Genomic DNA, 23,728 nt, shown 5'->3' with positions numbered 1-23,728 from the left:
CATTTAATTTCAATCTTTTCATACACATAACTTTCATATGATTTTTATTTGTACTGTTTTGAAATTTTAGAAAAAAACAAAAAAATATAAAACAATTAATCAAAGATATATTTATATACATCTATAACATTTTGAGTGAAACATATTCCAAAATATCACCCCTAAAATTATACCATCACAATTAAAACAACATATCCAGTATTCCTTTTAATTGTAATCGAAATTACATTCTAAATCATCATCATCCTTTACTTCTTTTAAAATGATAATTTACTGTATTTTATGTTATGAAATATTTTAAAACTTTCGGAACAAATATTTTGAAATTTTCAAAATAAGATTTTTAGAACGAGATTTTTTGTACACATGAAATATATTATGAAACAAAAGATTCTGGAATAAGATTTTCAGAACAACTTTTCCTGAACACATCCTTTGAACACTGAAAGTGCTTTTCAAAATGAGTTTTCCTTTTTGCCTTTTCTCTCCTCTTCTTCCTTTCTTATTCTTTCTTTATAATAGCGTGATGACTGTAGTGGTAGTGTAATACAGTAGTGAGTTTAATATTTTTTTATTAATATGAGAGTGCAACTGGTAATTGTGGTGGTGGAGGAAGAAATAGTCTTGAGGTTTTCTTCTTAGGCCTTATCCACGTTTGCTGGGTGAAATGACCCTAAATTAGTTAAGGGCCTCAACTTCACATAAATTACGGAGGCTTTTAACTTTAATTTTATTTTTTTTTCTGAAATTGAATAAGGTAAGATCATCATTTTGTAATTATTAATATTTTGCCTCTTCTCTTGAAACTTGTATTTCAAATCAAGATATTTTGGTTTTCTCAATAATAAATTTATGCTGATGGAAAATAAAATCACGATCTTTTAGGTAACTGCCACAAATTATTCACATTTGATCACATACAATTTGTAAACATGACCTTGAAATGTTGACATGGTGTGTAGCAATTCATGCGTTGTGCGTGAATTATTTCGTGACATTTTGGTTTTTTTGTTCAGTCCATAAGTATTATTATGAAAATAAGTTATAAAATATTTATTTATGTTTACAAAAAGAAAATTTCTAGTTTTTTTCTCAACAAAAATATTTGTGAAAATAAATTTATAATAATCAAAAGCTATATCAAAAAGATTGATACAATTTCAACCTTTTTCTTAATAATGTAGGAAATTAACTATGAGTAGAACCCGTAATATGATCGTTTATTTCCGAATTAAAATCTCACAATACAGAGAGAAAAGAAACAGTAAAGTAACAAAAACGTATAATTAGTTGATTGAAAAATAATACAAGTTCGGCATTTTGAGCAAAGGTTTTCATGGAACTATGCCATGCGTCGTTCGCGCAAATATCTTCTTCCGTGGCGCCATGAGTTAACCACTATTTCACAACCAGTCACCATTCTTAAATCTTGTGCTTTCCTTCACCTTAACCACGTGATTGTGGGACCCACACACGCGCCTCGGCATTCTCGCTTCGCTTCTTCTATCTATGGCGGAAACCGACCCTTCCTGGGTGCTCCGCAACCTCACCCGCGTTTCCACCCAAATCTCGTACCTCTCCTCCTTCAAGCCCATCATCAGGACCCAATGCTGCGACCTCGCTCGCCGCATACGCTTCCTCGCTCCTCTCTTCCTCGAATTGCATGACAACGTCGAGTTGACGGGTGCCGTTTCCTTCCACGCACTTCAGGAAGCGCTCTTCAAGGCCAGAGATTTGCTCCAATTCGCCACCACTGCAAGCCAGGTTTTCATGGTACGTTCTTCAATTCACTCAACGAGCTTTGTGTAACCAAATTGCATTGCTCGTTTGAAAAATGATAGCTAAACACTTTTTTTTTTTAAATTATTTTAAAATTCATTAAAAGTTACAAACACCGATTATACCATATCTCGTTTCTTTAATGAGATTCACTGTTTTACTCGTAATTTTTGAAAATTTTTAAAAGAAAATTTTAGGTTTAATTACTTGTTTCTCACCGTCTCTACAAAATAATTACTTTGATATATTAGAAAAAAAATTAATTTACTTTTTATACAAAATACACTGATTTTGATGTATTGAAAAAAATTAATTTATTTTAAAATATAAAAACTCACCTATATTCTTCTTTGAACAAACTAAAATATATTAAAATTATATGTGCAGGTACTAAAGATGATAAAGAATAAAAACATTATTGTGTATCACTGGAAGGAAATGTTTTTAGATATAGGAATTTGAAAGGGAAAGAATTGTAAGCGTAGAAATTACAGGAGTAATTAAACTAAAATTTAATCAGCAAAGTGTGTTCAAAAGAGAATTAGCGTTGCCAAATGAGTAGTTAAACTGAAATTTAATTAATATTGTGCCTTCAAAAGAATATTATAGGGTGTGTTGCACGTACTTCTTTATGGTTTGCTTTTTGTAATGTCATTTGTTGTATATTTGAATTTCATCTGGTTTTTGGTTCTGTGGATGCTTGCTTGGAATTGCAGATACTGGACAGAGAGCAAGTTAAACACAGGTTCACAGATGTTGCTGTTCGTTTTGAACATGCCATGAGGAAGATCTCCTTTGATGAGCTTGATGTTTCTGAAGAAATCAAGGAACAGGTGAATAATGTTTGTATTCTTTCTCGGGAAAACTTGATACTTCTAACTCAAGGAGAATATTGCATGTTAGTAATTTTGTAAAGGTGATTGAGTGCATTCAATATCATGAGAAATAATTTAGTTTTTTCTTTTTGGTTATACCATGAAGCATTGCTTTGCTAATTACTAAGAACGTAAGGTCACATTTGGGTAAATAGTTTAGTGCGTGTCAGATTGAACGTATTTTTTTGCTTACTTTTGTCAGCTTTGGGAGAGCTTTAAAGATATAAGTGATTATTTGTTCAGACTTGTTTAAGTGTTTTTTTTTCGATTTAACAATTTCATTGCTGCAGATTATTGCTCTCTCTCTCTCTCTATTGAAGCACCAAAACATGTGAAACTAGTAGCCTGTTTATGTAAGCTTCGCTAAAAAAATCGGAAAAAGCTAAAAAGAGCTGACAGAAAAGTCACATGCCACTTTATGAAATTAAATATTTGTTTAAGTCTTTATATTATGAGATAAGCTCAAATAAGTTTTGTTATAGATCTGTTAAATATCCTCCGAAAAATAATATTTTCTATGGTTTCTTTGTCTTCATTTGTAGTAAGTTGATCAATTTCTTGTTTGTCTGTTGCTACCACTTTTTGTTCTGTCTTAATTGTAAGTTCTTATTTCTCTGCTACTGTTGTCATCTTCAGGTTGCACTTGTGACCACTCAGTTTAGAAGAGCTAAAGAGCAGTTTGATCCAGTGGGTCTTCAGCTTTATGAACAACTTTTGTCTGTTTACAACCAGAGCTATGATGTGAAGACTGAAACTGCTGAACTACGTTCAATCTGTGAAAAGCTACAATTTATCAATGTGGATGATGTCAAGCAAGAGTCACTTGCTCTAGAAAAGATGGGCGGAGAGAGGTGGGATCATTCTCAGAAAAGGATACAGGATATGTCGTTGGTTGTGCTGAAAAAAATCCAAGATTTCTTAATGGTGGAATCAGGAAACATTATTGTGTCACCAAGTGAGGATATATCTCGACATACTGATGAGTCATATGTGAAATCATGTACGCAATCACTGGTTATACCTGATGAGTTTCGCTGTCCAATATCTCTAGAGCTAATGAAAGATCCTGTTATCATTTGCACAGGGCAGGTTTGTGCTTAATATCACCTTTTTTAATTGTCCTTACATATTATAGAAGTTCAGAAGCTATTATGGCCTGGCTGATATGTTTAGTTTATTGGCATGTAAGAAACCAAAGTTGCTTCTTCAAAGTCACCTTCAATTAAGTTCATTTATTATACAGTTTAAGGTTGCTAGTTTGACTTTTCACCTATGAGTACTTTTTTGGTTGTTCTAATAATGTGACCTTTATGTGTTTACTTTATACGAACCTTAAACAGCAATTAGTAACCAAAAATATTGCATGGTTTTAGTGGTATATGAGAACGCAGAGAGAAAGACCAAGACAAATATTGAAAGAAGTTGCTAAGAGGGTCTCATAATAAATAATCTCTCGAAATATTTGGTCTATATCTAGGTCGAATGTTACCGTATACAAGGTTGCCAAACTTGATAGTTATGTAAACTTGTAGAGACCTATGAAACACGGACAGTGAGCACAACACGGGCACATTCACTGACATCTGTGTTATCTAAAATGTAGGATCCGATGACATGCATATATATATATATATATATATATATATATATATATATATATATTTGAATTATGTAATTTGACAATCAAGAGTTATAAATTCAAAATCATCTTAAAAAAGCTAGTCATATACAAAGTTTGAACAAATTGTTGCCTGTAACAAAAATGGATCTGGATCTAATCTATCAATCTAAAATCCAAAATGTGAAAAGAGATTTTAATTCATTTAAGACATTCCATTGATCATCATCATCATTGTGAAAGACACTCTAGCTCAGGTTCATCTACAAACAAATTAACAATTTCAAGAATTTCACAATCATCAAGTGAATTAAAATCTTTTCTAGCAACGTCTACATTTTTGTTTCCTCTTCTTGATAGTGTGGAGTATTCCTTGAAAGAAGTAGAAGATTGCTGTAAACAAATACCAAATTTTTTGTAAATGGAGGATTATTAGGATAAAAATATCTTCGGAATCTTGCTATTCACTTAAACATATTTTTCTTTTGTTATTTTAGAGAGTTAGATTGTTACAAATATAGGTGATGAGAATGTAATTTGTATGATTATCATTGATAAAATATTGTAAATTTCTTTACATAGTTCAAGTTGGTATAATAACTCCAAATGTTGGGAGCTTTGTTTCTATTGCCACACAAATGTCTGTTGTTGCCAGCACCCTGAGGTTAGCGGTGGGTTAGAAAGGTGTGTATTAAAATGATGATCACAAGTTTGAAAACTGTGTTGCTGATGGAGTCGCCGTCATGTGCCACAACTAGTGTCGACATGAGTATTGAAACTGTAAAATAATTCTAGAGGGCTTGATTGATCCCTCTCACAATCTTCTATTTATAAGAATAAATTGATACACAAATACATGATAAATAGGGTAACCCTAGACACAATATAATCATGATAAATAGGGTAATCCTAGACATAATATAATCATGATAAATAGGGTAACCCTTGACACACTATAATGATGATAAAATAGGATAAATATCCTAACACTCCCCCTCAAGCTGGAGCATACAAATTGTATGTACCAAGCTTGGAACAAATAAACTCAATCCGAGGACCCCTTAATGACTTGGTCAATACATCTGCGAGTTGATCGTTTGACCCAATAAACTCAGTACATATTTCTTTGGTCAACAACTTTTCACGAACAAAATGACAATCAATTTCTATATGTTTAGTCCTCTCGTGAAACACTGGATTTGATGCAATGTGGAGAGCAGCTTGATTGTCGCAATACATCTTCATAGTATGGATGTCACAAAATTTAACCTCTTGAAGGAATTGTTTCACCCATATAAGTTCACATGTTAGTGATGCCATTGCCCTATACTCGGCTTCCGCGGTTGATCGAGCTACTACATTCTGTTTCTTACTTTTCCATGAAATAATGTTTCCTCCCAGAAAAACACAATATCCTGTTGTAGACCGTCTATCAATAGGTGAACCTGCCCAATCTGCATCACAATACCCAGAGACATGAATGCTTCCTTTATCTTCATATAACAATCCTTGCCCGGGAGCCTTCTTTACATACCTTAGAATGCGAATGAGAGCATTCCAATGGTCAATACATGGAGCCTGCATGAACTGACTAACCACTCCAACTGCAAAGGATAGATCTGGCCTTGTAATAGTGAGATAAATCAGTTTGCCAACCAGCCTCCTATACCTCTCTGGATCGGAGAATAATTCACCTTCTTCTGTCCTTAATTTCTGGTTTGGGTCCATGGGACTGTCTACCGGTCTACAATCAATCATGCCTGTTTCTTGTAATATATCAAGAGCATACTTCCTTTGGGAGATTACAACTCCATCTTTTGATTGCGCTACTTCAATGCCTAAGAAATATTTGAGACTTCCAAGATCCTTGGTTTGAAAATGTCTACACAAGTACTCTTTTAGTTGAGATATTCCAACAGCATCATTTCCTGTAATGACAATATCATCAACATATACTATTAAGTAAACACATTTCCCGAGAGAAGAATGACAATAAAAAACTGAATGGTCTGCTTCACTGCGTTTTAGCCCAAATTTTTGAACAATGGAGCTAAACTTTCCAAACCAAGCACGTGGGGATTGCTTGAGGCCATATAGAGATCGATGCAATTTGCATACCATACCAGACTCCCCCTGAGCAACAAACCCTAGAGGTTGCTCCATATAAACTTCTTCCTCAAGATCACCATGTAGGAAGGCATTCTTGATATCCAATTGATGAAGTGGCCAGTGACGAATGGCTGCCATGGCAAAGAAGAGACGAATAGTAGTCATCTTGGCTACAGGAGAGAAAGTGTCACAATAATCAAGACCATAAACCTGAGTGTAACCTTTTGCAACAAGCCGAGCTTTGAGCCGATCAATTTCACCATCAGGGCCAACTTTAACTGCATACACCCATCGACAACCAACCGCCTTTTTTCCTGGGGGAAGGGGCACCAGCTCCCAAGTATTACTGTGGTCAAGAGCCTGCATTTCTGCAATCATAGCTTGTCGCCATCCAGGATGATCAAGTGCTTCTTTCACATTCTTGGGTATAACAACAGAGGACATTGAGGATAAAAGAGAAAAATAGGAGGGCGACAATCGATGATAGCTTAGAAAATTATAAATGGGATGAGGGTTCCGAGTGGAACGAGTACCTTTTCTGAGGGCAATAGGCCATGCTGAATCATTTGCACCAGGAGGCGTGGGAGGAGGTGACGAGGGAGAAGAATCTGAAGTAGGAGATTCACCATTGTCTTGGGGAGGTGGACTATCCATTGGGGCCCTGTGTGGGATGATCTCAGTATGTGGAGAAACAGGTGTAGAAGGATTGTGATCATGACTGGGAATGACAGAAACAGTGGAGCTATTTGACTCAACCATTGGAATAGGAAGGACCTGCTGGAGGATAGAAACATCCTGAACAGATGGAGAGAAGTAAGGAGTCTGTTCAAAGAATGTGACATTGGCAGACATGTAATACTTCTTAGTTTCAGGAGAGTAACACCGATATCCTTTTTGAAGTCGAGAATAGCCTAAGAAGACACATTTGAGAGCGCGAGCGGAGAGTTTGTCTAGACCTGGAGACATGTCATGAACAAAACATACACAGCCAAACACTCGGGGAGATGTATGAAAGAGAGGATCATTAGGAAACAAAATGGAGAAAGGGACTTTATTATCAAGAGAGGAGGAGGGCATCCTATTAATAAGATAACATGCAGTTAAGATGGCATCCCCCCAGTGATGGACAGGAATATGGGCACCAAGCAAAAGGGTACGAGCAGTTTCAACCAAGTGTCTATTTTTTCGTTCTGCTATACCATTTTGCTGTGGTGTATGAGGACAAGTAGACTGATGTAAGATACCATGGGAACTCAAGATGGCAGAAAAGGAGGATGAAAAATACTCTTTGGCATTATCACTTCTTAATATTTTGATTACTTGACCAAATTGATTCTTGATTTCATTCAAAAAGGATGTAAAGATAGCTAACAATTCAGAACGATTTTTCATAAGATAAACCCAAGTACATCTTGAATATTCATCAATAAAGGTAACAAAATATCTATAACCAAAGGAGGAGATACGACTAGGTCCCCATATATCAGAATGGATGATGGAAAAACTAGAATTACATATTGATTGAGACCTTTTAGGAAAGGAAGATCTAACATGTTTTCCTAATTGACATGACTCACATTCTAAGGTTTGGAGACCACTAAGTTCAGGACACATCTTTTTTAATTTGGACAAATGAGGATGGCCAAGTCGATCATGTAGCACTTTAGGATTAAGAGCAGCAACACAAGACACCCTTGGACGAGATCCAAAATGGTATAATCCGCCAGCTTCATATCCTTCTCCAATCTGTCTCCCCGAACCACGCTCCTGTATAACAAAAGATTTATGATCAAAGGTTATTGAACAATTTAACATTTTAGTCAACTGGCTTAAGGAAATTAAATTAAAAGGACAATTAGGGACAAAAAGGACTGAGTTGAGATTGAGGGAGGGAGACAAAGAAACATGACCGACTCCTTTGGAAGAAGTTTTAGATCCATTTGCAAGAGTTATGAAATGAGGTTTTTCTCGAAAGGAAATAGATGAGAACAAAGAGGTATTACCAGAAATGTGATCAGAAGCACCTGAGTCAATTACCCATGAATTTTGACATTCCATAGATTGAGAAACGCAGGCTGTTGATGTATTGGGAGATTGAGATGGTTGTGCCAAGCTGTTAGACTTTAACCTTAAATACTCTTGATATTCATCCTCAGAAAACATAGAAGTAGAGGTTTCAGTTTTCAAAGTGGAAGTTTCAGTCTTCGAAATATTGGCGGTTTTGGAAGGGAAACCATGTAAGGAGTAGCAATTCTCTTGAGTATGACCCATCCTTTTACAATATGTGCATTGAGTACGTCCCCGACCTCCTCGTCCTCCTCCTCTAGTGCCACGTCCTCCTCTTCCTCGTGTGGCAACCATGACAGATGGTTCCACTAGTTCATGCGCTTCTTGAGTTTGAGATACCGGGACACGCAGAAGGCGAGTGGTCAATGTTTCCATAGAGGGGACCTCATGACTAGTTAGAAGTTGATCTCTGAGATGATCAAAATCGGGATGTAGGGCACGAAGGATCAACACCATGTAGAATTTGTCTAGTTTCTTTTTTATATCCTCTAATGGATCTACTTCCAAAAACATCCTAAGTTCTTCGACAGCAGATTGGGCTTCAGTCATGAAGGACACCATATCATGGTCTGCCATTTTAAGAGATGCAAGTTTATTCGTAGTGTCATAGAGACGTTGAATATCGTTGGCATAAATGCTTTGGGCTTTCTTCCAAAAGGAGTGACAAGTTTTGAAAGCCCTCAAAGATACAAAAAGTTTGGGTTCCACTGATTGCCATAACAGGGCACACAACTGGAAATCTGCTTGTTTCCACTGATCAGCTTTTTCAGTAGGCACATGGCTTCCATCTCGCTCAAGGTGGTCATAATGCCCTTGGCCAAGGAACCACATTTCAACAGCAGCAGACCATGATAGATAATTTTTTCCATTTAGCTTCTCGGAGGTAATTGATGGACTTCCAGAGAAGGAAAGAGTACTGCCAGACGCCATTTCTGAAGAAGACGAATAGTACTAACGAAGAACAAGAAAACCCTAAGGGTTTAGACGAAGGAAACTTTGACAGTGATGGACGACGGTGGCCGGCAATGGCGGGCGGTGGCCGGCGGTGACGGTGGCCGGACGGTGGCCGGACGGTGGCCGGAGACGGTGGCCGGACGGTGGCCGGCGACGGCCGACGGTGGCCGACGGTTGACGGTGGCCGGCGGCGGGCAGCGGCGGGCAGCGGCGGGCGACAAAGAACTGTGGCGCCGGACAAATATATATTACGAGACAGAAACCAGAGCGGGATCGACCCGCTCTGCTACCAACTTAAGATTGAAACTGTAAAATAATTCTAGAGGGCTTGATTGATCCCTCTCACAATCTTCTATTTATAAGAATAAATTGATACACAAATACATGATAAATAGGGTAACCCTAGACACAATATAATCATGATAAATAGGGTAATCCTAGACATAATATAATCATGATAAATAGGGTAACCCTTGACACACTATAATGATGATAAAATAGGATAAATATCCTAACAGTATAATAACTCCAAATGTTGGGAGCTTTGTTTCTATTGCCACACAAATGTCTGTTGTTGCCAGCACCCTGAGGTTAGCGGTGGGTTAGAAAGGTGTGTATTAAAATGATGATCACAAGTTTGAAAACTGTGTTGCTGATGGAGTCGCCGTCATGTGCCACAACTAGTGTCGACATGAGTAGCCCATGCACCTAGCTCCGAAGAGGATTGAACTTGCAACCTTCAACTTATAAGACGAATTTTTGAGGTGAAATTGATCCCTTTGGACCCAAGATCTTCCAAATGTGGTGGATCCCTACTAGTTTGGTGGCCGAAATTATTTGTAATGGAGCCAATATATTTAGATGATTTTGAAGGGATGGTCAAGATTAGATCACATAAAGGGCAGAGGACTGGGTTCAATTGGCTTTAATTTTGTGATTTGGGATAATGAAGGCTCACTAATCATGATCTGAACGTGGCATTCCATGTTTCTTGAGATAATTTGAAACTATATGTTCTATTCCTTTGCTAAAGAGATATGAGATGACTTAAATAGCACTTTTCTTTGAAGAAGGATTTTATTGCCTGTTATGACATTTAAAGTAAGGTGTTTTAGATAGGTATCAACATTTGGAGATCTGCAAAACAAATGCAACTACACGAGTTGAAGTCGTGGAAAGAGGAAAAATCTTTAAATTCTTACATGGCTTGAACCATGAATATGACATAGTTAGGATACAAATATCAGGGAAAGAAAAGTTGCATCCTCTTTTGGAAGCATTTTTTATTAGGCTTTTTCATGAAAATAGGACAAGGGATTTTCAAGGGATTAAACAGAGAAGGAGGTCATTAGTAAAAGATAACCATGGAGAATATTGTTCATCCAATAGAAGATCTTGGCATACTAAGGAAAAATGTTTTAAACTTATGGAAGAGACAAAGTCTTAGAGTGCATGAGAGGCAACAAAGGAACCTCATAGAGATGGGTACGCAATACTACCTCAAAACATGAAGAAGCATATCAACCTAGTGCTCCACCTCAAGTTGATCTTGATAGGAAAGCTTATAAGGATGAATTTGATTGTCTGAGAACAATGATTGAATCAACAAGTTCTCTAGATTGTGTATCTTGTCCACAAAAGATGAGTTAATTCAATACAATTAGCCTTATGTCTTAGGGTGTTTGGATTATTAATTCAAGACCAACTAATCATGTTTATAGTTTTGTGTGGGAGGGTTTAGGTTCCTCAAAATACTTAGGACTACTTAAGTTGAAAACTGATAGTGTTTGAGGGTCTCTTTTATTTCAAAAAGTCATTATTGATTCTTTGATTATTGTTCTAGATTCAAATCTTATCCAAGTTCTATGAAAATGTCTCTTAAATCAAATTGTCTAATTACTAGAACAACAATCTTGGCTTCATAAGTTCCTTGGCTATGAATTCTCTATTGAATACAAATATGCTAAAGGTAATGTTAGGGTTTGATCATCAGATCCTTCATAAGTTCCAAATCATTTTTCTTGGTTATTTCTCAAACTACATGGAAAATCATCAGTTTGTAGTTTGTTTAGAGCTTAAATCACATTTGATTCTAAACACAATGAGATTCTTCAAGCATGCAAACAAGGTAACCCATTCTGTTGGAAGTCACACAATGACTAGAGATAAGGCCAATTCATAGTTTATAAGTGGGTGCAAATCTCACCCTACAAGCCAGTTTTGTGGGGTTGAATTAAGCTTAAAGTCCACTTCTTAACATGGTATCAGAGTCATGGTTAGAACCTATCCTAGCGATATTTGTTGTTTGCTGGACATATTGTTCCAACCGCTATCGGGCCGCTATCAGACCACCCATTAAAAATGTTTAATCCCACGCTCGAGATGTATATACCTCGGCGTGAGGGGGGTGTGTTGGAAGTCCTACATCGACTAGAGATAAGGCCAATTCATAGTTTACAAGTGGGTACAAACCTCACCCTATAAGCCGGTTTTGTGGGATTGAGTTAGGCTTAAAGTCCACTTCTTAACACATTCCATGCAAACAAAGGTTGGTAATTCCTCCTAAGCATCCCGTTATTTAGCAAGTTCACCAAGAATTCTATAACTTTCCAGTAGAGACCATCTTGAAAGAGGACACATTGTGGCTAGAATTTCTGCCTAGTTTTTTCTAGCAAGGCAGGTACCATAACATTAAGAACCACTATAACAGCAAGCAAGTTGATGAAGATTGCAGGAAGCACATTTTGAAATTGCATGGCCTTACAAAATCAATTGTATCTGATTGAGACAAATTCTTCAGTAGCAATTTTTGGCACATTTCCATGAGCTTAGCATACTACCCCCAAAGTGATGAAAAACCGAGGCCCTCAATAAGTGTTTAGAGATGTATTTGAGGTGTTTCATAGTGGATAACTTGATAGAATGGAGTAAGCTACATCCATGAGCAAAATTTTAGTGCAATAGTTCCTTCCAATCTAGCATTGACGACTCCCCTTTTGAGTTGTTTATAGATTAAAATCTCACAACCATTGTCAAGTACCAATTGGGTTACATTGATCCACCCTCCCTACAAGAGTTGTTGCAACAACAAGACTTAGCACTCAGCTAAAAGATCATTCAACAAAGGCACAACATCAAATGAATCATATTGGTCAAATTATAGCCATATAGACAACACTAAACCCTTCAAAAGCTTCATAAACTAGGACTATAATATTTTGGTCCTTTTCTCATTGTCTAAAAAATTGGTTTAGTGGCATATGTTAGAATTCCAAGTGTGAGTCTAAGTCCTACATTGGATAGAAATAAGAAAGTAGAGCATTGTATAAGGGTGAAGACTCATTAACCTATTGCCTTGGGTAGAGAGTGGTGTCAATCTCTTATGTAGTTAGATTCAGGTCTCATTGATGTTGTATCTCCCAAGTGAACCTCCTCTTCTATAAACCTAAAAGTGATATCAGAGCCAAATTAGGCTAAGATGAGTACAATGGTCCTTGTATCGAAAGTCTTCCTGGAAAAGGGTTTCAGGTAAGTGTGTCCCATTAAGATGAACGGTGGTACGAAAAGGGATACTCAAATGCTTCCGTTGGAGGGGGAGTGTACCAATGTGGAAGAGACTCATCCTTGAAGGGGGAGATTGTTAGAATTCCAAATGTGAGTTTAAGTCCCACATTGGATAGAAATGAGAAAGTGGAGCACTATATAAAGGTGAAGACCTATTAACCCATTGCCGTAAGGTTTTGGGTAGAGAGTGGTGTCAATCCCTTATGTGGTTAAACTCAGGTCTCATTGATGTTGTATCTCTTTAGTGAACTTCCTCCTCGATAAACCTAAGTTACTCGAGTTTTCTTTAATTGAAATTCATCTAGTCTTCCATTCTTATTAAAGAGATGCAAAGATGATCATTGAGAGTTATATCTTCCATTTCCCTTACTCACCAATGAGTTCAGCCCTATTGTTGAATCTAACAAAATTCTTAATTCTCGAATTATCATAAGAGGTGATCAACATATTGCTTAAGTTGCCCATGTTTCCATATAATGGGATGGTTTAGATGCAACTCAAGCTACTTGCGAGGACACCATTGTTATTAGTAGAGATTATCCTAACTTCAACTTTGAGGACACGGTTGTTTTTTATGGGTGAGAGGATGTTATGAGGGTAGAAGAGTAATTGGACAAGGAATCCCATGGAAATGATGAATTAGTTAGAAAGGAATGTGAGAAAACTATTATGTAGAATGTAGACATGTGGCAGAGGGCAAGGAAAGCAGGAATATATTGGAAAAGCAGGAATATATTGGAATCAGTTTCTTCTCTAGCCTGGCAATTTCTTTCTTCTTCTTTGTATTCTGCTTCACTGATTACAGTGCTAGCCATCGATGTAAATAACCATATATTGCTTACTAGATCCATAACACAATACAAAGATATTTCATTATTACACTATTGTTTTTCTTTGCCTTTCATGAGCTTCTTACATAAATGTTGAAATAAGTAATAAGTAGTGCATTAGGAACCATTTATCTGCTGTAATCATGATTTCATGATTAGTACCTAGTCTTGTATCTAGAAGTCTAGTGCACTCTATGAGTTGTACCTAGGAATCTTGGGTAGTCTTTTGATCTTTCATCTTCCACTGTATCTATTGAATATAGTAAAACTAGGTACAAGATTAATCTCCCTTGTGTCTAATACACACATAGGGTAATATATTTATAATGAAGAATGATACAAGTATATATGGCAACCAAATATAAATATAGTAAATAGAAGATATTATTTAAAACAATATCAACAATATCAAACAATAGCAAAAGTCTATGTTTTCCTAATTACCATAAAATGCAATATGTTTAACACTCTCCCTCAAGCTGGTGCATATAAATTATATGTATAAGCTTCATATAAATATAATCAATTCTCGGTCCCCCTAAAAACTTGGGGAAAATATTTGCTAATTGATCATTTGAGTTAGCAAACTCAGTCTTGATGTCTCTAGATACAATCTTTTCTCAAATGAAATGATAGTCAATCTCAATGTGTTTGGTCCTTTCATGAAAGACAAAATTAAAATTGATATGAAGAGCTGCTTGATTGTCACATACAAGTGTCATTTGAGTGACATCTCCAAATTGTAACTCTCTAAGCAATTGCTTAAGCCAAACAAGTTCACAAGTGGATGAGGCCATAGCTCTATATTCTGCTTGTGCACTAGATCTTGCCACAACACTTTGTTTCTTGTTCTTCCAAGAAATCAAGTTCCACCAATGGAGACATATGTGTTAATCAAGTCCTTAAGGGAATCTTAGATTGAGTTTATATGTTCCAAGCTTGGGACATATAATTTGTATGCTCTAGGTTGAGGGGAAGTGTTGAAATAAGTAATAAGTAGTACATTGGGAACCATTTATCTATCTGCTATAATCACGATTAGTACCTAGTCTTGTACCTAGAAGTCTATTGTGCTCTCTGAATTGTACCTAGGAATCTAGGGTAGTCTTTTGATCTTTCATCTTCCATTGTATTTGTTTCTATCATTATAAATAGAAATTGTACCTAGAAGTCTATTGCGCTCTCTGAATTGTACCTAGGAATCTAGGGTAGTCTTTGGATCTTTCATCTTCCATTGTATTTCTTTCTATCATTATAAATAGAAGATTAAAAGAGGGATTTGGTAAGTCCTCCAATTTTATAATCTCTTTTTATTCTCAACTATAAACTTTGTAAACATGACTTGTAACCTTGACTCAAACCGAAGAGTTTTCTCCATATAAAAATAACGTTAAAATATGTATATTATATTGAAATACTCCCAGATCTAAAACTTAAACTGTAAACGGCAAGATAATTGTGAAATATACTGTAAATTTCCAAAATTTTAAATGTTGAAATTAATACTCAATATATCAGCATTTATAGATGAAAAAGAGAGACAGGAATCAGGCTTGTCAGCAGTTTTCAGCTTCTACTTGCTGCTCTGTTTGAATCAGGCTTGTATGTGATCATAGCTTATTTAATAACTTTTAGTTATTACAACTTTCTAATCTAATTTCTTTCCTTAAATAAAATAATATGATACAATTAGATGAAAATAACCGCATGTATCATTGCAAAATTGGTTTCTTATATAGTGGATGAATATAACTTGGATACCAAAAGATTTTCTGTCTGGTATTATACTAAGGAACTTGTAAGTCACTACTGACAGTACTTGGGAAAAAAGCAGTTCTTATTCTCCTTTCCCTTTGAAAGTAAGGGTAATATAATGTTACTCTGTCTGAAGCAATGTATTAAAAGCTGTGAAAGTTGTTCATTTTAAAATCAACAGGAATTTGGGTAGATTCCATAGAATGTTTGATTTAGTTTTCTGAGAGCACTGCTACAAGTGAGCATGAGACCTAACAAAATTAACTAAAACAACAATTCTGGTTGGGAGACATCATTCTCAAAAGGATGCATTTGAGGTACTTGAAAAGATGCATTGAAAATTTATTTCAGCATGAGATTTATTTAACTTATTTAATATTTTGTCCTTTATAAGAAAAGAAGGAATGAAGTATTTTAATATTTTCTAATAGTATGTTTAGGACTACAAAATCTGTTTTTCTGTGTTAGAAAAAAGTTAGTCTGCATTTAGAACGTTCACATTGTTTTGTACAAAATATTGAGTTCTACTGAAAGCTAATCTCTCATTTCTTCTGTATAGTCTCATATTATATAGAACTATATAATCTAGTAGTTCACATTTTAATATAATAGAACAGTTAGAAGAAGACTTGTAGATAAAGTCTTAAGGTTACATCATCCCAAAATGGTTGTAATTTAAAACTTTAACACAATAGAGTATTTCAAAATAAACAGAAGCCTATGGATCCTAACTAGGCTAAGCAGCGGCGTCATCTCCCTCCAAGGCCTACTCCAGAAGTACCTCATCTACCTCTGCTCACATCCAAATGGATGATCATTGCAACAGAAAACACAACACAAACAAAAGACAAACATAAGCAGAAGGGTGAGCTAGATATACAAAAATCATGTTATAACAATCACACACAACACACAAGTTTAATTCATATATACTGGGTCACTTAACACAACTTGTTACACTTTAAACTTGACTCGTCCGGACTTAGAATGATTGTCGAGCTATGACGGGTCATGCACTCGTGGTGGCTTCTACTACTTTGCAAAGCCGTTGCCAATGGGTTTCACCCTACCACACTCACGAGGTTAGTTCGTTATCACTTGGGCCATACTGGAAACACCCAAGACTAGGACCTGCTGCTACTCCTCACCACATGATCAATCCTCTCTACTTGAGAATGAAAGACCATTGGAGCGTCAGGATAACCTCCAAGACTGAGCTACCATGCAAATCATTCTAAACACTAAGGGCACCACCATGAATCTTCTCCTTGAAGATCATGGAATTACGTCCAATAACATAGGGCACCACCATGTAACCTCCCTTTGAGATCCATGGAATTACGTCCATCATCCATACTTTTAAAACCACATACTTTCAATCACTTTGAATCACCATTCATACCTATGAATCACATACACTTTCACTTTAACAATATACAACATGTTTGAATCCCATCATACAATATAATATGCTCCCACACATACTTCACAAACCATACAACATTCAATTCTATATGAAACAATACAAAAGAGAAGATAGAGAATAAAACCCTGAACGTCTCGCACAATGCACCCCTTTGCACAGTGAGACTGAGAGCGTTTCGCACAACGCACACTATTCACATGGCGAATTAACTCACAGAGGTGCCATACCTCATGCCTCTCGCATAGCGCACCCTAGTCACTATGCGAGAGCTCAAACAGAGACCAACCCCCTTAAAACTCTCGCTTTGCACCCAATTCGCCTTTCGAATTAAACTGGCAGTGACTCCAGGCCACCACCAGTCGCATAGCGACCAGATTCGCTATGCGAATCACCAGACAGAGAGCAGCACCCTCCAGTCATTTGCACAGCGCACCAGCTCGTACAATGAATGACTCAAACAAAGATCACTCTCTGCAGGGACTCACTATGTGAGACAATTCGCATAGCGACTCTGCATCATTTGCAGAACGCAAATTCTGCAGAATTATGCACTCACACACCCCTTACCATTTCTAGGCCTTTTCTCCAATTTCTAACACCCCTAATTCATGTTTTACACCTAATTAGACTTGTCTAGGTGTTCCTAAACCTTCCTAATACAATTTTAAGGTGATTACAACTCAACTTTTACTCCTCAACATCAGTTATCACCACTTGAGGACCCCGGTCCCAATTCTAACACTTTGCACCTATTTGGACCACTTTGGTGACTCAAACAAGTTACAATACACTTGCTAAGGCTGCCCCAACAGACCACAATAGCCCATGACCTCTAACTCTCAAAATCACTACCTCACTTCCTCTATAATAACCTAAAACACTACCAATCCTCTTTACTTTCAACATAACAGTTGCTATCTCAGAATATACCCATCTAACATCCTCAATTGCAGTCACACAACATGTTTAAATCAATTCAAAAGCATCAGTTCACAGATTCACAGATGAACATACCACTACATATAATTTCTTCTACTCAAAACTTAACATACAACCCAAACAGCAGAATAATGCATAAATCAGTCCATACACCTAACATACAACAAATTATAAGAAAGTATTCTAGCTCCTTTTACCTTGGAGTTGAACAACCCAGCTCACAACACCGCTTCCATAGTTCCCTACTCGGCGAAGAACCTAAACAGTGCCCAGCCTAGGACCCAAAATGAATTGGTCAATTGTGAAGCCCTCTACGTTGCGGACGTTTGGGCGTCACCTGATCGGAAATCCACTGGCTCAGTGAAGAGAAATGGTAGAGAGAAGGCATAGATGTGGTAGAGAGAAGACAGAGAAACCTGAAGAACTTAGACTTTAGAGAGATAGTGGGAGTAGGCTAATGAACCAGATTTGTTCAGAAATCTATTTTATACTAAAATAAAAAAATCTGGTTCTATTAGTCTAATACACTAACCCATTCTTTTAAATCCCAAATTTTGGGTTCTCACATCTTTCATAGTGACCCCGTCCCCCCAATAACGTGAAGGCTATGAATTCAAATCTGTTTCCAGTTAAAAATTGTATTCAAAATTTTGATGAGAAGAATAGATAAAAAAGTTTTATCTGCATGGTTATGCAGTTATCTAGCAATTACTGAATTTAAACATCAGAATTGTTACATGTTATATAATAATATTGGAAGTTTCAGAAAGTAATGCAAGTCAAGCATTAAACTTATTTCCCATCCTCCAGCAGGACATTGGATCTTTTCTAGTATTGTCAGTGGCTGAGCTGGGTTGGACCAGTGTTTTCTTTTCTTTTCATTCTGGGGTGATTTGGTGGGTTTTGGTCAGTGGCTGAGCTAGCCATTAATATGATCATGGTTGACTGGGGGATACTTAAAGAAAAACACTATGTAACAAATAGTGGATTTAAAAAAAAAAAAATTTAAGATATGACTCCCTCCTTAGCCTTGGTGCTTGATAAGTTGATAACAATACTCTTAAAATATCCATAATTTAGAAAATATGGGCTAGTAAGATAATAATATATTATTTAGAAGTTGTCTACCTTTAGTAACTTTGTAGTTATGTTATCTTGACTCTTTTTGTAGACATATGAACGATCTTGTATAAAGAAATGGCTTGAAGCAGGGCATGGAACGTGTCCCAAGACTCAGCAGATTCTTTCCACTCCCATCCTCATACCCAACCATGCTTTATATGGCCTGATATCAAGTTGGTGTGAGGCAAATGGAGTGGAACCACCTAAAAGGTTAGGGAATTTATGGCTCTGTAAGACAACATCGGATGGATCTTCTGAATTAGTGGATCTTGATATCTTAGTGAGCAAACTTTCTTCCAGAGGTATTGAGGATCGACGAAATGCTGTAGGTGAGCATTGTATCGCATACATTTCTTCTCTTCTCTCTCTCTCTCTTCACAATACATTTGTCATTGTGGTTTAAGTGGTAGGATTGCTAGCTGTTAGAGTGATGGCAACATAACTTATAAAAATTAGTAATTCTGAGATTAGTGGAAAATTTGTAATCAAGAAAATTGAGAGGACTATTTTTTGTTGATGCATACCAATGTTAATCTTTGATGTCTGAAAAATCTAATATGATGAAAATATGAAGTAGAAGATAAGATGAAAGTAATCTATCGCATGAAAGCTAGAATCTAGTATTTGGATGAAGTATAAAGTTTGATTAAAACAAACAATCAATATGATAGGATTGCATTATGTTGCTATTTTCCTTCTTTCAGAAAGGAAGTATAACATGCTAAAGAGACCTTTAATTTATTCTGCATTAATTAAGAATACGTGAATATGAGTACTTATTGAAGCTATAAAAGAAAATATGAAAAATTAGTGAAATACCCTTAGAACTGGAAGTTTAGAATTAAATAAAATATGGCTTACCACATACTGTACTTATTGTTTCCACAACGTAATGTTGATTGGCTATGGTGTTTCGGATTTGGAGTATCGTTACAACCATCTGTAATTTAAACCAAAACATTAAGATGATTTTGATTGTAAGGCTTCTCTTCAGTAATCCTCTGAAGAGCTACAAATATGAAAAAAGTAAATGAAGGATAAAGAATTAAAGGGTTACAATACAACCAAGTTTTTAATAAAATCACTTTGAAGTTAGGGCAAGGTATTTTCAGTGGTTACACCTAATGTTTTCTTAAGTGTTTTTTAGCCTTACACATTGGACTATCTTCTATCTAATCCACTTTTTTTCAAATGGTATATCTCACACCACTAGACCACCTTAGGCAAGTTTTCATTATCTTCTCAATAGGTATTAGTCCAACTTGGTATTGGATAAATTAATTCCTGATGTTATCTTTATTGTATTTCCCTCATTGCTTCAGGATTCTTATCTTCAATACACTAATTATTTTACATACTAGGCCCTTCATTACCCAAAATTCAGTACCGCACCACTGGTCCTACAGCTGTCTGGTATAATTTTCTGTTGAGTTTCTTCAGCAGTTAGGCACATTATGACCATAAAATCAAATTGGTTCCTCGATATGCTGGTATGTGTTAATCTACCACAATTTACTTTTTCCCTTAGTTTCATAACGTGGATCCAAAACACAAGTTTGGCTCCTATCCTATCTAGTTTGCTTAGTTTTGTAATTGTATGTCTCTTTTATTCTTGTAAATAGGTACCAAAGTTCTTTTTGGTACTCCATTTTACATTTTCTTAGACCTCATTTTTGCGTTGAACAACTTCAAAACTTTTACATATCTAACTTAATATTTCCATCCTTTAATTGTTCGATAGGTATATGATCTGGCAAATTTACTTTTCATCCTCTTTTACCATGTCACTTACCCAAAGTTCTCTAATATTGTGGTAGGTTTAATTTAGGTTATCCTTTCTAGTGCTAAAACTCCTCAAAGTCCATTATTCTTATATATTAATCATTGAATAAACTTTATAAACAACTCTTCCATCATTCCATGACATCATGCTTAGTTAACAAAACATTTTCATCTCTGTTATTGTATTTTACTCTTTCTTTCTCTTCCGAGGCATGTTTGTATATAACCCACCCAATTTTTGTGCCTAAAGATTGATATTACTTCACAACCTTCAGCTTTCGTTTTCTTTGTTTTAGCTTTATTGTTTCCCGTGATTTTAGCACTTCCAAAAGCAATGTTGTCTGTTCTTATACATAGTTCTTATATATAGTTCTTTTATATATATATATATATTAATTTTGCTGGCGGGGGTTATTTTAATTAAAAAGGAATTTGTTATGTGCTTTTATTTATAGCATGATTTAATGCTAGGATGTACCATTCTCAGAATTGCACTTCTCTGCATATTTCCCAGTATGATGTCAGCTACAACTGGTGGCCTGGTGAACTTCTTGCTAGGTTTAATGAATATAGACAGAATCTAGCTAATATAAATTATGTGAGCTAAGTGCACAGAGGTATAATTGTATACTAACAACTAGATTTAAGAAAGCATCACAAATTTATAATTTCTTTTGGCATTCTGGGAGTAGACTAAATAAAATTTTAGGATGAGATGGTGTTCCCTTTCTAAATTCAATATGCCGTAAGCCTTAGTAGTATCAAACCCAAGACCCATCTGTCTATGCAGTTCAATCCTACAAATGAAGAGATCGTAAATGTGTTTTCAGAGGATTTTTACTTTGCCTTTTGACATTGCTTTAGTTTGAGGAAATGCATTTTTATAGACCTCTCAAATTCCCACCCTTGTATTTCCTATTAATGTTGTATGTTGATAGGACTTCCTTTATCCTCATTGTACTGCAGGGGAGGTCCGACTTCTTGCCAAGCAAAATAGTCAAAATAGAATGCTGATTGCCGAAGCTGGTGCTATACCTCGCCTTGTTGGTCTCCTCTACACATCTGATGCTGGCATCCAAGAGCATGCAGTTACTGCTCTTCTGAACTTGTCTATCTATGCGGACAATAAAGAGCGTATCATGGCTTCTGAGGCTGTGCCAGGCATCCTTCATGTGCTAGAAAATGGTAGTATGGCAGCCCGAGAAAATGCAGCAGCCACCTTTTTCAGCCTTTCTGCGGTGGATGAGAACAGAGTAGCAATTGGTGCATCTGGAGCAATCCAGGCATTAGTTACTCTATTTTGCGAGGGAAGTACAAGAGGGAAGTTGGATGCTGCAAAAGCACTTTTCAATCTGTGTTTATCTCAAGGAAATAAAGGACGGGCAATTAGGGCTGGTATTGGGCCCAAGTTGATAGAAATGCTAATAGAACCTGATGGGGCAATGCGGGACGAAGCATTGGCAATAATGGCTATAATAGCTGGTCATCCCGATGGAAAAGCAGCAATTGGATCTTTGAATGTTGTATCCACTTTGGTGGAATTAGTCAGCAATGGATCTCCCAGGAACAAAGAGAATGCAACTTCAGTGTTGGTTCTCCTCTGTCATGGAGATCCTCTAAACTTGTCAATTGTCAATTCGCCTAGGGTGATCAATATTCTCTCGGACTTGAAAGAAAAAGGTTCAGAAAGGGCCAGGCGGAAAGCTGGCCAGCTTCTTGAGTTAATAGGAAATCATTGTGAACATACTATGAAAACTTCTAACTAGATTTTAGGTGCATCTGTTGTCATTTTAAGTTACAGCAGCAGCACGGTTTGTGATCAAAGATATGATTTATACTATAGGATACTAGTATAGAATCCCCAATATTTCCTTTTGATTTTTAGTTTAAAGGAAATTTAGATTTACTCTACTAATTATATAGCTGAATTGAAACAGTTGTGCTGTAAAGCTTGCAAGAAGTGTTAAGGTGTCTGTTCGACACACTTGAAATACGGATATTTGTTGACATTAGAAAAAAATTATATACTTCATCCGAACTCCTACTGACATCTCTTTTTCCCAATGAAATGTCTTGAATAGTTGTTCAGTCTCATGTTTCAGTCTATCACTTGTGATCCAAGATTCTTGTCTTTCGGTGGTGAGTCCCAATTACCCATCTTGATCCAAAAGGCTACAATATTAAAATATGTTTCCCTTTCTTTGTGGGAGTGCAAGTTTTTTTATGCATGTCATATCAGGAAAGATACATGTCTCGATGTCGATTTCCACAAAGATATGGTAAAATCATTGTAGGTAATGGAGGCATGGTTACGTGATTCATTATTCCTGGTTAGGATTCCCTTATAAAACTTTCTTCTTTTGTTTTGGGTGATGTCATTATTCTCACAAAAAATGTATTTAAGAAAAAGGAAACGGGCCAGGATGTGGAAATTGCGAAAAGACAGGTATTACGTAATGTGAAATAACAGTTGCAGAGGGACCATGAAGGATGATGGTGTGTACTAAAACATTATCATGAAAAACAGTGAAGCAGGTACTTGAGGTTGTTAGAAGGAGGTGAAGGATAAAGAAGGGTTGGCGTGTGTTGCAATTGCAAAGGTGAATCAGCATGGTGGTGAAAGAGACACACTGCCACTACATAGACCAGGAATCAAGAAGACAGTAACTGGATAGGAACGTCTTCCAACATTATTAGTTTGCCAAATTTGTGGCTGTCTTCCCTTTCAAACTAATTTCATTTTCCACAATGCGTGCATCATCTCATTAACAAACCCACATCTTCATGCCTTTTGAATTATGACCAAAACCCACTTCGTGCAACCCTCCTAATAATGTTCTTCTTTATTTGGCTCATCATACTTTAAAATTTTTCCTACTTTTAGGTTTATTTACTCATTTTTTGTTTT

The 23,728-nt window shown here is 36.3% G+C and overlaps 1 protein-coding gene across 2 annotated transcripts; it reads left to right on the top strand.

Annotated features, from left to right (window-relative positions):
• Positions 1-1,288: 1,288 nt before the first annotated feature.
• LOC108326899 (U-box domain-containing protein 13) lies at positions 1,289-22,852 on the top strand. Of its 2 annotated transcripts, none has more exons than XM_017560498.2 (5): positions 1,289-1,773; positions 2,496-2,621; positions 3,291-3,743; positions 19,088-19,367; positions 21,787-22,852. In XM_017560498.2, the coding sequence occupies exons 1-5, from the start codon at positions 1,510-1,512 to the stop codon at positions 22,584-22,586; spliced, it is 1,923 nt and encodes a 640-aa protein (XP_017415987.1). In that variant the 5' UTR covers positions 1,289-1,509; the 3' UTR covers positions 22,587-22,852. The 2 variants fall into 2 exon arrangements, with proteins under 2 accessions (XP_017415987.1, XP_017415988.1); XM_017560499.2 differs by having other exon boundaries at positions 1,291-1,773; positions 2,496-2,612.
• Positions 22,853-23,728: the final 876 nt, after the last annotated feature.

The sequence above is a fragment of the Vigna angularis genome, chromosome 2, assembly GCF_016808095.1.
Source record: "Vigna angularis cultivar LongXiaoDou No.4 chromosome 2, ASM1680809v1, whole genome shotgun sequence".
Taxonomy (NCBI): Eukaryota; Viridiplantae; Streptophyta; class Magnoliopsida; order Fabales; family Fabaceae; genus Vigna; species Vigna angularis.
The sequence above is the reverse complement of the archived record's forward strand: the minus strand, read 5'-3'. Positions and strand labels throughout refer to the sequence as shown.

Coding starts and splice junctions, on each gene's coding strand:
- LOC108326899 (XM_017560498.2), top strand. CDS start 1,510: ATGGCGGAAACCGACCCTTCCTGGGTGCTCCGCAACCTCACCCGCGTT. Junction 1,774..2,495: donor CTGCAAGCCAGGTTTTCATG/GTACGTTCTTCA, acceptor TTGGAATTGCAG/ATACTGGACAGAGAGCAAGT. Junction 2,622..3,290: donor TCAAGGAACAGGTGAATAAT/GTTTGTATTCTT, acceptor TGTCATCTTCAG/GTTGCACTTGTGACCACTCA.